We start from the raw sequence: 13433 nt of genomic DNA on the forward strand, positions 1-13433 counted from the left end.
ACACAGCAGACGCCATAACAAACTAGAGGGCTTCTGTGCTTCCAGGAGCCTAGAGCATAAAGGAAATAGAGCCTCTCACTGGCCACTCTTCCAATGGAAAAAGAAAAGAAAACAGTCTAGATGGATAGATAGCAAAATGTAAAAACAGTGCATATCTCTCTGGATAAAAAGAATACACTGATAAAAGGAACACACTAGTTTATGAAGTATTTTTATATGTTTCCATACTTTCTTTAAAACTTCATAAATATATACTCCATTTATAACCATTACAAAAAAAACAAAAACACAATGTCCATTTTGAGGGGCAGGGCTCAGTAGTGGGAATCTGTTAACAAGCTCCTGGAATTCATTCAGGTCCACAGTTCAGGAGTACACCATCGTCACTGAATCAAATAACCAAGAGAAGACTTTGTAACCTGCATGGACTATAAAATCCAGTGATAGGGCCATCTCCTAACTAAATAATGTCTTCTTAAATTATGTCTCGGGAAGGTTGACAAGTCTAGGAACTCCACATTATACAGTCAGGAGTCCCTGAAGCCAGGAAAAACATTGCTGGGCAATGTGTCATCCCTTTAAGACAGAAAACTAGAGAAGCCAGTTTCTTACCTCTTGTACTTCTCAAGAAGATGTTTAGCTTGCTCTTCAGCAAAGAGAACCCCAGCAGGGCAGTCTGGGAAATCGTCTGGGACATTAGGCGACCTTTTATACTGAGAATGCACTAAGGTTTCTTTTAACCCTCCGACTCTTGCACCTCGATAGATCTAGAAGAAATGCCAGAAAGATTCTGCCATTGTATCAACTTACCGGGAAACTGCTGAATTCTTTGTATGGGGAAAGTGGGAAACCTAAATACTCATCAAAAAGAGAATGGATAAATACACTGAGGAATTACTCTATAATGAGTTACCATACAATAGTAAAAATGAATGACTTAGAGCTTCATCAATCATCATGGAAAAAAAAATCTCAATGTTGAGTGAACAGAGCAAGTAAAAACATGTCAAATTTAGCTATTTTTTTAAATTTATTTTTTTATTAAAGGATAATTGCTTTATAGAATTTTGTTGTTTTCTGTCAAACCTCAACCTGAATCAGCCATAGGTATACATATATCCCCTCCCTTTTGAACCTGCCTCCCATCTCCCTCCCCATCTCACCCCTCTAGGTTGATACAGAGCCCCTGTTTGAGTTTCTTAGCCATACAGCAAATTCCCGTTGGCTATCTATTTTACATATGGTAATGTAAGTTTCCATGTTACAAATTTAGCTACTTTAGTTGGGGATACATACACACACAATTAATAAAACCATAAAAACATGCATGATAGCCACAAACACCAATAGGGCCAGTGATTCCTTTGGAAGGAGAGAAGGAAATGGAATTGGAGAGGGATATAGAGTGCTTCCAATGACACTTTTATGTCTTCTTTCTTAAGCTGGACGGTACCAAGTGTCACTTTCTGTATACTTGAAACAGCTCATAAATTTAAAGTTATCTTTAAAAATAACCCCACTCCTAAATGATTAAATATCTTTTGCACTATGCATAAGGACTAAAATTAATTGCCTGCATGAATCTAACAGTCCTACATGTCCTTTATGTTCTCAAAGTAATTATTTAAAGTAACCAGGAAAACTCAAACACACGTTAGATTTTTAAGAAAATTTTTCGCTGCAGTTAATAAAGAAGAATATATGGATCCACACAAAAAACAACTGCATTATACACATCTATAAAAATTAAATACTTTGTTTATAAACTATAACAAATTTCAAGTAAAAAACACAAAAAACCTCATTTGTTGCCACTACTATTCAAAAATCAGGCCACTTTTAAAACCTCAAAAGTTCACCAAATGTCAGCACAACTCTTACTAGTGAACTTGGCTCCAGGGACTTTATGAAATTATCTCGTATCCAAGATTATAGCTCAAAGGGCAGAAAACTAGCACTCAATTTCTAGGCCCTGTATTAAGTCAGGAACATTTTCAGCATTTGGCACTCCCTAAGAATGTACCTTGAATGATGTAACTGTTACTCAGTATCAAAAGAGTCACTTACAAATGGAATCCAGAATGCCATGCCCCAGCCCTTTGGGAGCAGGACATCCCAGCCGCTTCCCCAGCCTCGTTGGTCATCACCCGTCACTTTTCCTGGTTGTTGAATCAAAAGTATAGGAACCTTGGATTCATGGGGACCTAAAAAAAGTTGTGATCCAGGCACCAGCAATTCACTCCTCTTCCGGTTTAACTCCTGAAGTGGAAGAAAATAATTCAAGACAAACAACTCTAGTCTTCTGGGAGATCCTACTGGGTCTCCCTATAAGCAGCTTTAGAAAGTTAAACATACTCTTTTAGGAAGAAAACATTCTCAATAAATAAATGTGAGCCATTTTAAGTACAGAGTACTCCTCCCAGGATGGTTTTCCTCCATAGAAGTGCCTTGGTAGAAAATGCCACATTGTCTTAAATTTGGTGTAGAATATACTAGATGATTCAACGTTCTAAAACAATATACATTCATTCTGCTCGTTTCTTATATCGGGATTAATCTTATACTTTAACACTCTTCCATTTACTTTGGTTAAGATTGGTGGTCATGGAGTAAAGGAGGTATGAATAATTAACAACTTCTCAAGGGAAGCAAGTCGGATAATACTCCAGCTCCTTGAGAAAATTTCTCATCAGGTCTTAAAACAGAAGGTGCTACAGATGATCTGTCTGGAGGGAGATGTTCTGGAGGGAGTGGGTAACAACATCCTTTCAGATTTTTCTTGCCAGCTGTCAAAGGAGATGAGGAGGTAGGAGAGGCCTGCCACTCGACTGAGAAGACTACACCAGGGACCACCTCCACCAGCTACAGTTTCACTCATGAACGCCCTTCGTGCGTGACCAAGTCTTGGGTCTCCTCTTTTTAACCTTTAGTGATTCCAAAGTATCTATGTCTATAGCCCCAGTGTTTCCTCCTGAGACAGATACCTGTCTCCTGGACATCTGCTCCTGGCACAGCCCAAGGCCTCTCAAACCCAGTTTACCTAAGACCGGGCTCATCGTCCCCACTGTTTCACTCTCTTCCTGAAGGACACACAGCTCTCACAGTTCATTCACTCATCCTTTCAAATATTTACTGTTCATTCATTGACTCATTCATTCAAGTATTCCCTGAGCGCTTGTGACACACCAGGCACTTTGCTAGCACTTGGGAAGACAGGAGCGGCAAGTCAGACCTGGCTCTGGCTCTCTTTCAGCTGAGCTCTTAAATCCAAGCTAGACTGCTGGGAGCCAACCCACAAGGCTTCTCCCTTCTCACGTCCCATCTCACTGAGTCTTGTCAGTTTTACTTCCCAGGTGTATGTTCCAAACCCCAGCCCCTCCACTCCAGCGGCACTGCCACACTTCAGGCCCCCACCATGCCATCTGGACTATTTTAAGGATCTCTTTCAAGGCCATCCAACCACGCGTCCTCTCTCCAGCTCCTCGGGCCGCCTCTTCCCCATCGCTAGTCTCCACAACACTGCCAGAGTGAAATCTAATCACGTTACGGCCGAGTTTAAAATCGTCAGTGGCCCCTACTCTTCAGGCCAAATCCAAAGATGCCTCAAGGTCTTTTACCCTCGATCCCCATCTTAATCTCTTCAGTTCCATCTCCTGCCTCACCCTTAACCCCAAGATGCTGATCTGCTTGGAGATTCCTGAACAGGTCACCCTGGTTTTGGCCTGGGCCCTTGCCCTTCCTCTCCACTCAGACAATCCTTTCTCCATTGTAGCCTTGGCTGCTGGCCCCTCGCCCTAAGAAGTCTGGTTAATTCCGACCATCCACCTAAGAGTTAGCTCAAATACCGGCTCCTCCATCTGGGAAGCTTTCCCCAATTTCCCTAGTCCAGGCTCAGTACCCATTCTTTGGGCTTCCTTCATACTCTTCCTTCATACTTCCTTCATACTCCTTCCTTCATACTTCTTCAACCGTATCCTAGGCATTTGCCCCATCACTGAATACAATTCCTGGTGCTGGCAGGAGCTCAATCATGGTGAGATTACAGACAGAGAACATATAAGGGGAAAAAAATAATGAATAAAAAACATATTTAAACCACAGGATTATCATTTTCAAGAAAAAGTCTTTGTATTAATCTTTTCTAAAGATTATTCTTCTCTAAAACAGAGAAAAGAATCATTGTTTATATCACTAAGTAAAGGGATCAAAAGTCTAAAAGTAAAAGGAAGTCTATGGGCATCTATAAAGTATGAAATAACTTTCATGGTCTCTAGAGTGATGAATTTCAACCTGTTTTCATGAATTTACCATTAGTTACCTGATCCGAGATTTTATTCTCTGTGACACTCTTACAGATATCTTGGTTCCAGAGAAAGCTATGTGAACACTCCACGGGCACACCCTCCAGAAGCAGCTGTCTAACTTTCTCATTATCTAAGAGGGAAAAGAAATAGCCTTAAACCACATTCTTTAATTTAGGTCAGTAAGGGTCAAATTCTAAACGATGCTAGGGGACCTTCTGTTAGAGGAAAATATTCTACAGGCATTTACTTCTCTAGAGGAACTTATTTACTTGAAAGTGTTATTCTTACAGTTGATTTCATAATCTGTGAAACAGCGCAGACTCCTAAACTTACTTGACATTTATTTTTAGTGTATAAGATGCAAATATTACATTAAATTGCCTCGAAATAACTGCCTGATTCCACGGGGAAGATAATCAAATTCTAGGCATCACTGCAGAGGCAAAGAACCACTTCTTGATCATACGCTCTGATTGCACAAGTTACATTTTAACTACAGGCTTCAGGGCTCTTTATATCATCCCTGACCCAAAAGTCCTGAGCAAACAGATACCATCCTTTTTTTCTGTCCTTTTATTTCAAGCCTCTAATGACCCTATTTTTATTGAACTGAGTGAATTCCCTTTCTGTAAAATGTATTGCTCTTATTCCTTTCAAATGAATATTATTTTCTGTGAACTATGTTGTTTCGCCCCTTTAAACGAGCCACACCGGCCAAAAAGTACTCCAGTGGGGAAGGGGGGCGGGGGATAATTTCAGTTATAAACATGTATATTGATAGAAGAGATATCCTATATGAAATTATTTAAACACCAGGGGGAAAAACATCTTTTAGATTTTATTTCGTTGGACTGAAGAATTAGAAGGAAAAAAAAGACAAAAAAAAAAAAACCAGACAATTTATGAGTTTAGGCTAAGGTCCTAAAATGCCAACACAAAAGATCGCTCAATAGAACATACCCACATGGGTCTGATGGCTGAAAGAATAAAAAAAAAGTTGGAAGTGACTCTGCAGCTGTGGTGCGGTGAGACTGTGAGATTGGTGGTCAAGATGGTACAGAAGACCCTGAACTCACTTCCTCACGTGGGCACAGCACAATTACAACTGTTTACAGAGCAACTACGTACGAGAACATCTTGAAGACTAGCCGAAAAGACTTCCTACGGCTAAAGAAAATAAGGAACTGGAGAGGAGAGGTAGAAACCTGGTATAGTCAAGCCACACACTCCCCAGGGCAGGCGGATGGGGTAGGCGACCCACAAAATACAGGAGCAGAATCACAGTTGCAGAGTTTTCCCAAAAGAGCAAAGGGCCCAAGCTCCACATCAGGTTCCCTAGCCTGGGGGAGCTGTATGGAGAGGATGAGCTCATAGAACAACTGGCTTTGAAGGCCAGCTGGGCTTGACTACAGGACAGCTGGAGGACTTCAGGAAACACAGACCCCACTCTGAAAGGGTGCACACAAAATCTACATGCTCCAAGAACCAGAACCAAGGAAGCAGTCTGAAAAGAGCCTTTACTTGCTGATTTTAAAGTTTCCCAGAAAGGCAGGAGGCAACTGGGAGTCCTCCTGCGGACACCGACCTTGCAAGGATGTGGAGAGAAGGGAACCCTCATACACTGTTGGCAGGAATGTCAACTGGTGCAGCCACTATGTAAAACGGAAGGGAGCTTCCTCAAAAAAACCCAAAATCAAACTACCACACAATCCAGCAATTCTGTTTTGGGATACGTTTTCAAAGAAAATAAAAACACTGAATTGAAAAGATATGTGCACCCCTATGCTCGCTGCATCATTGTTTACAATAGCCAAGGTATGGAAGCAACCTGAGGGTCCATCAGCAGGTGAACAGTTAAAGAAGATGTGGTGAATATACAATGGAATTCTACTCAGCCATAAAAAAGAATGAAATTTTGCCATTTCCAACAACATGAATGGACTTGGAGGATACTGTGGTAAGTGAAACAAGCCAGACAGAGAAAGTCAAATACCAGATGATATCACCAGTATGCGGAATCTGAAAAACTAAGACAAGCAGAGTCACAGATACAGAGAACAAACTGGTGGTTGCCAGAGGGGAGAGCTGTGGAGGGATGAATGAAATAGTTGAGAGAGATTAAAAGACACGAACTTCCAGTTATAAAATACATAAGTCATGGGGATGCAATGTACAGGACAGAGGATATGGCCAACGATACTGAAATAAATCTGTATGATGACAGATGGTAACTGGACTTATCTTGGTTATCACTTTGTAATGTTTTTTCAAGACAGACTTTAATTTTCTCTGAACTGATTTATATTAAGATCATACCACTCTAATGGCAGAAAGTGAAGAGGAACTAAAGAGCCTCTTGATGAGAGTGAAATAAGAGAGTGAAAAGCTGGCTTGAAACTCAACATTCAACAAACTAAAGATCATGGCATCCAGTCCCATCACTTCATGGCAAATAGAAGGGGGGAAAAGTGAAAACAGTGACAGATTTTCTTTTCTTGGGTTCCAGAATCACTGCGGATGGTGACTGCAGCCATGAAGTTAACAGATGCTTGCTCCTTGGAAAAAAGCTATGACAAACCTAGACAGCATGTTCAAAAACAGAGACATCACTTTGCTGACAAAGGTTTGTATAGTCAAAACTATGGTTTTTCCTGTAGTCATATACGGATGTGAGAGTTGAAGCATAAAAAAGGCTGAGCACCAAAGAACTGATGCTTTTGAACGGTGGTGCTGGAGAAGACTTCTGAGAGTTCCCTAAAAAGCAAGGAGATCAAACTAGTCAATCCTAAAGGAAATCAACACTGAATATTCCTTGGAAGGACTTATGCTGAAGCTGAACCTCCAATACTTTGGCTACCTGATGCAAAGAGCCAACTCATTGGAAAAGACCCTAATGCTGGGAAAGATTGAGGGCAGGAGGAGAAGGGGGCGACAGAGGATGAGATAGTTGGAGGGCATCACTGATTCAATGGACATGAGTTTGAGCAAACTCTGAGAGATGGTGAAGGACAGGGAAGCCTGGAGTGCTGCAGTCCATGGGGTCTCAAAGAGTCGAACACAACTTAGCAAATGAACAATGAAAGTCTTTGAAAGAATTTAATACATAACTGCCTTTTCCCAAAACTGGTATAGACACTATGGAGAAGAGTATGAAGATTCCTTACAAAACTAAAAATAGAGCTACAATACGATCCGGCACTCCCATTCCTGAGCATATACGCAAAGACAATCATAATTCAAACAGATACATGCACCCCAATGTTACTGCAGCACTATTTACAATACCTAAGACATGGAAGCAACCTAAATGTCCATCAACAGAGGAATGGATAAAGAAGATTTGGTACATATATATATAAAGGGAATATTACTCAGCCATCAAAAAGAACAAAACAACGCCATTTACGACAACATGGATCGACCTAGGTACAGTCATACTAAGTGAAGTAAGACAGAGAAAGACAAATATTACATGATATAGCTTATGTGTGGAATCTCAAAAAAAAAGGCCACAAAAGAACTTATCTACAAAACAGAAGTAGTTACAAATGTAGAAAATAAATTTATGGTTATGGGGTTGGGGGGAAAGAGGCAGGGAATAAATTGGGAGACTGGGATCGTCACAAACACACTACTGTATATAAAATAGATAACTAATATGGACCTACTGTATAGCAAAGGGTACTCTATGCAATACTCTGTAATGGCCTATATGGGAAAAGAAGCTTAAAAACAATGGGTATACATATATGTATGTGGCGTGTTGCAGTCCATGGGGTCGTGAAAAGTTGGACATGATTGAGTGACTTAACTGAACTGAATGTATATGAATAACAAATTCACTTTGCCGTACACCTAAAACTAATATACCATTGTAAATCTATACCCCAATAGGAATTTTAAAAAATTATTCCAGAAAAGGATTTAAGGCAGCAAGACAAACTAAGTAGACAAACTAACTGCGGTTCTGAGATCATTCTGCCAGTCAACAATTATCAGTGTAGTAGATGCTGTAACTTTTATGGTTGTACCCAACCATACTGCTATAAACAAGAAAATAAAGAGCCAACAATTCACCGATTAAAGTGTTAGACTCTCTAATTAACTAACTTACCTATATATCTTAAACTCCTCTTTCAACTAATCCACCTTTCATGTTAAGGTTCTGGCAGAGTATTGTAGTGCCCCCTTAATAAGCTATCTACCTACTTGTGAAGGTTAAAAAAAAAACAAATCTCAAGTTGTTACTACGCACACCAGTATCTTTTCTCCAAAAACTGATAGACTGATTTTAACTATTCTTCCAATTAATTGGGCTTAAATGACAGTAAACACAGTGAGGCATTATCACAATTGTGCAGATCAGACTGAGATTTTAGCCAGCCCCCACCCACCCCCAACCACGTCCCCTGGAAGAAACTCCCGCAGGCCACGCTACTAAGTCTAAGCCGAGACCTCTTACCCTTCAGCACCTGGGATGGCCTTGCCAGGATTCGAACCTGGGTCATCTGTATGGTCAGACAGAGGCTCCCAAAGAGCACAAGGCCAGCTGCGGGTGCAGGTCCCTTCCTCACAATTAAAATCCTGAAAAGCCAGGCATTTTCAGAGAAGCCCGTTTACAGAGGCAGGTTTTTACTAGATATTGAAAATAAAGAACTCAGCAGGAAAAATGAACATGAGGATCAGGCTACACGTTTACAGCTAAAGATACTTCCTGACATACCATTTCCTTTTATCATGATAACCTTGAAAAGGTAGGCAGGTAAAAAGATGGCCTGAAATTTTCTACAGATAAAGTTACTGCAGAAGTTGTCACTGACGGAATTCTTCCTGGGACTGACTAGTCAGAACAGTTGTTAAGGAAAACGAGGGTTGTCTCAGGAACTTTACCTTGGCATTTTTCTGGATTGGGCAAAACTTTGGACCTTTTTTGAGGCAGATTTATTCGTGGGTCACCAACCGTCAGTCCCAGAATAGTACCTGCTGGGATTTCTGCTGGTGATGTTATTCCTTCAGTAACAAAACAAGACGCAAACAGGCAATTATTCACAAATACATACATATTTTGCTTTCATTTTCAAATGTTTCTAATGATATCTTCATCTTGGGCTGATTTTGTAAAGACACACATTCCCTTTTATCTTCCCAATGATACTTTCAGAGAATAAATTAACATTCATAAAGAGTGAAGTTTCTTACCAAAAACATTAAGTTAACATAACAGGTCATTTTACAACATGAACATGTATGTTCCTAGCAATAACTACAGTAGCTTTACACACATGCAATCACGTGCGGGTAAGTAAGATTTCAGTTTAGTAGCTGGTACATGCTTTTACCTATAGTAACAGAATACCAGTTATTTATTTAAAATACTAACATCTCATTTGTGCTTCTTGTTGTATTTTAACAGTTTCAAAGTAAAAAGCACCACTACATTGAGGTAGCTCAGCTGCAAGATGCTCTTTTAACCCAGTTCCCACTCCTCCCTTCTTTCCCAGTACAACCCAGTGTTCCCCTGTATGCATGCTGAGTGCTAAGTTACTTCAGTTGTGTCCGATTCTTTGTGACCCTATGGACTGTAACCCGCCAGGCTCCTCTGTCCAGGGGATTCTCCAGGGAAGAATACTGCAATGGGTTGCCGTGCCCTCCTCTGGGGAATCTTCCCAACCCAGGGATCGAACCCGCATCTCTCACATCTCCTGCACTGGCAGGCGGGTTCTTTACCACTAGCGCCACCTGGGAAGCCCCATTCCCCAGTATACCTCCCAACAATTCAAAAATGGCTTCTTGTCTGCGATGAAGGGAAACACTATCAGGATTCTTGCAGGTTTCAATCCACCAACGGTGAGGTGTCTTCTCTGTGTCCTCTCCCTCCTAGAAAACAACAACTCCTGTTCAGCAGACAAACAGTGGATCAGGCTTAATATTTTTGGTTAAAATGTTTGTGCTAGTGGCCTCCATCCTTTCATCCTCGTTTCTTAGAACGAGTGCTTTTGGAGAGGAACCAGGGAAACTGTCACATCAGACTAACGACTCTTCTAATCAAAGACAAGGTGGCAGGACTATACTTCTCTCAAGATTTCATATACTAAGAAGAATATCTGCGGTTTTCTGAGAGACTACCTAACTTACCACACGCCTGTAGTCTCTGGAGCACAGCGCCAACAAGAGAGACCTTGCTCCTTGCTCCTCTCCCAACACTACCAACCTCATCGCCAGACTAAGCAATAAAACTCTCCCTGCTGAAGAAAAACCAAAACAAAACCCCTTTCGGAGAAATCTTCAGCAAAGGAAGACATTACTACTATAGTATTTTTAGAAATTTCAAGAAATACTGTATTTTACTTGCCTTTTTTTCTGAACAGAACTAGGAACTGAGGTTTCAAACAGCACTTCGAGTACCATATGCATGCCCGGGAAGAGAACTTTACAGCTGCGGTTCAGTGCTGAAGGGGGATGTTCCCCTACAGAGTCTAACCTATAATATTAATACATTGAGCCCTTTACCTCACAGAAACTCAGGTAGCACGTGGTTCAAAGTACAGACCCTGGAACCAAACTTTGCAGGTTCGAATCCTCCCTCTGCAAGTTATTAGCTAGTGTGGAATGCCTAGTCAGCGACAGGCACTGCCCTAAGCCTGGGGCAAAAAGAGGACTGCCCCAAGCATGCCAGCATGAAGCTCAGAGTCTTAAGACACGGACATCACAAAGACATGCGAACAAATCTAGACGTAAAAACTGAGGAATGGTGCAAGACGGAATGAAAATGACAGCAAGGGTTTAACTGAACTTGGAGACCAGGGAAGAATTCTAGAGGAAAATGATATAGATGTAGAAACCTTTAGACTCAGCCAAGAAGAGGGGTAGAGACAGAAAATTCAGACAGTCTCAAACGGGCGTGAGATCTGACATATTCTAGAACCTGGAACCACTGGAAGAAGCCAGTGTGGCTGAAGCACAGAACGTGAGAAGAGATAAGGCCAGACGGGCATGGAGGCGCAAGATTACCAGTCAAATTAAGGGTCTGGATTTTTTTTTCTCACATACAGTGAGAAGCTGTCTAAAAACTTTTTATCAGGAAGTAACACGATGAGCATAAATTATTTAAATGGGACTACCCTGGTGGTCTAGTGGTTAAGAGTCTGCCTGCCAATGCAGGGAACATGGGTTTGATCTCTGGTCTGGGAAGATCCCACATGCCTTGGGGCAACTAAGCCTGTGCACAACTACTGAAGCCTGCGTGCTTGAGAACCTATGCTCTGCAACGAGAGAAGTCACTGCAATGACAAGTCTTTGCACCATAACTAGAGAGTAGTCCCTGCTCATTGCAACTAGAGAAAAAGCCCGCATAGTAACCAAGACCCAGTGCAGCAAAAAATTAAAAATTAATTAAAAAAAAAAAGAAAATTACACTTCACTTTCCTTGGGAAAAAAAAAAAAAATTGCTAAAACATCACTTTGCCTCCTGTGTGGAGAAAGGAGCAAAAAATGGAACAATGAAAGAAAGTTGAGAAGCTGCTTCAGGACCCAGGCCAGAGACGACAGTGGTTGAGACTAGTGTGGAAACAGTGAAGAGAGAGAGGTTGCCTTTGGTTTTTAAACTTTATCTGTCTTCCAACAGCTCAAACTCTGATGGGCTCTACCACCGTATCAGACAGGTCCAATCTGCGAGAGGCATGGACACTGAGAGGCACTGATACAGGAAAACAGACCAAATCTGTTCAGACCAAAGTGTTCACATGTGAGTCTGATTCCTCATCTACTCTCTACTCTCCAGACCTGCGCAATCAATATGGTGGTCACATGACACAGAGAGCTGTGAATTTACCTGTTCATCACTGAAATAAGTGAAAGTACCAATTCACTGCCTCGGCCACACGAGCCACTCAGTAGCTACCTGGGGCTGGTGGCTCCCAAACTGGACAGCACAGAGAAACAGCATCCTTGCAGAAAGTTCTACTAAACAGAGGTGCATTTGACACATTGCTCTCAACCTGCTAGAGACCATCCTGAACACGAGCCCCAGAGAATATGCATCACACAAAGACAAACAAGAAAACCTGGCATATACTTTCAGGGATTTTAGGGGCAGCTCCCTGTTACCTACTTACCTATAGTAGAAGTTAAGACCCTTTACTAAATTCAGAAGCTGCAGGAGCAGTCTGTATTTAAATAAGAATCCGTTTACTTGCTACATTCACTTAGACTTGCTATTCTAGGAGAAGTGAAAGATAAAGTCTTTGATAATAAGCATGACTAGGCAAACAAACACGTATAAGCTATGGCCACAAACGCTGCCAAATTATATGCTGCTGCTGCTGCTAAGTCACTTCAGTCATGTCGGACTCTGTGCGACCCCATAGACGGCAGCCCACTAAGGCTCCTCTGTCCCTGGGATTCTCCAGGCAAGAATACTGGAGTGGGTTGCCATTGCCTTCTCCGAAATTATATGTTAGGTTTCACAAATATGCTAAGGAGGGCCTGACCAGAATACAGCAATACAGTCAGGTTTACTCTTACGGTGTGGATGGAAGCAGCTTTGAGCGCCTCAGTTAAGATGGAGTGAGAGAGAGGACCGATCAGCCGGAATCTGTTCATCTCCATAGACAAATCACTGAAAGAAAGAGAAGGGCTTTATACTGCATATAATGTCTGTCTCACTGACAAAAACAAAGCACAGCTTCACTGAAAATGCCCAGTAGATTCAGAGTAGGTTCAGCCCGTACCGGATCACGATGCCTGTGGCTGGAGAGAGCCAAGAATATGGCTGAAGTGGATCTCTAGTTCCATCACCGATGACTTTTTTAACTGGTTGAGCATTTTCCCCATCATCTTTCCGTTTTCTTTTCTTGCCGACTTTTTCTTCAGGCAGGTCAACCTGGCTTTTCTCTTGAGACGGTGTCAGAAGGGGATCTGGGGTCCGGACAGTTGCCTTGGTAGGTTCCATACACTGGCACACTGCTTTTATCTCCTCTAAGATATCCTAAGGACACATTCAAACATTTTAAGCTCTGAATTTAAATACCAGTTTAAGTTGGCTTAGTTTATTTTTTCTACCTGTAAAAATTTATATTCTTATGTCACACAAGTGAAGCTAAATTTAAAATCGTCAAAAAGCTTTTTTGA

At 41.5% G+C, this 13433-nt stretch overlaps 1 protein-coding gene across 1 annotated transcript in view; it reads right to left on the reverse strand.

The window, feature by feature from the left end:
* The window catches only part of POP1 (POP1 homolog, ribonuclease P/MRP subunit), a 33947-nt gene that overhangs the window by 5702 nt on the left and 14812 nt on the right, over nt 1-13433 (reverse strand). Inside the window, exons 8-14 of the mRNA XM_052651947.1 lie at nt 13034-13290; nt 12828-12921; nt 10070-10181; nt 9195-9314; nt 4319-4434; nt 2068-2259; nt 613-767 (exon numbers count right to left, since the gene is read on the reverse strand). Coding sequence (XP_052507907.1) covers nt 613-767; nt 2068-2259; nt 4319-4434; nt 9195-9314; nt 10070-10181; nt 12828-12921; nt 13034-13290 — 1046 coding nt within the window. The remainder of the gene's footprint in view (nt 1-612; nt 768-2067; nt 2260-4318; nt 4435-9194; nt 9315-10069; nt 10182-12827; nt 12922-13033; nt 13291-13433) is intronic.

Source organism: Budorcas taxicolor, chromosome 14, assembly GCF_023091745.1.
Source record: "Budorcas taxicolor isolate Tak-1 chromosome 14, Takin1.1, whole genome shotgun sequence".
Taxonomy (NCBI): domain Eukaryota; kingdom Metazoa; phylum Chordata; class Mammalia; order Artiodactyla; family Bovidae; genus Budorcas; species Budorcas taxicolor.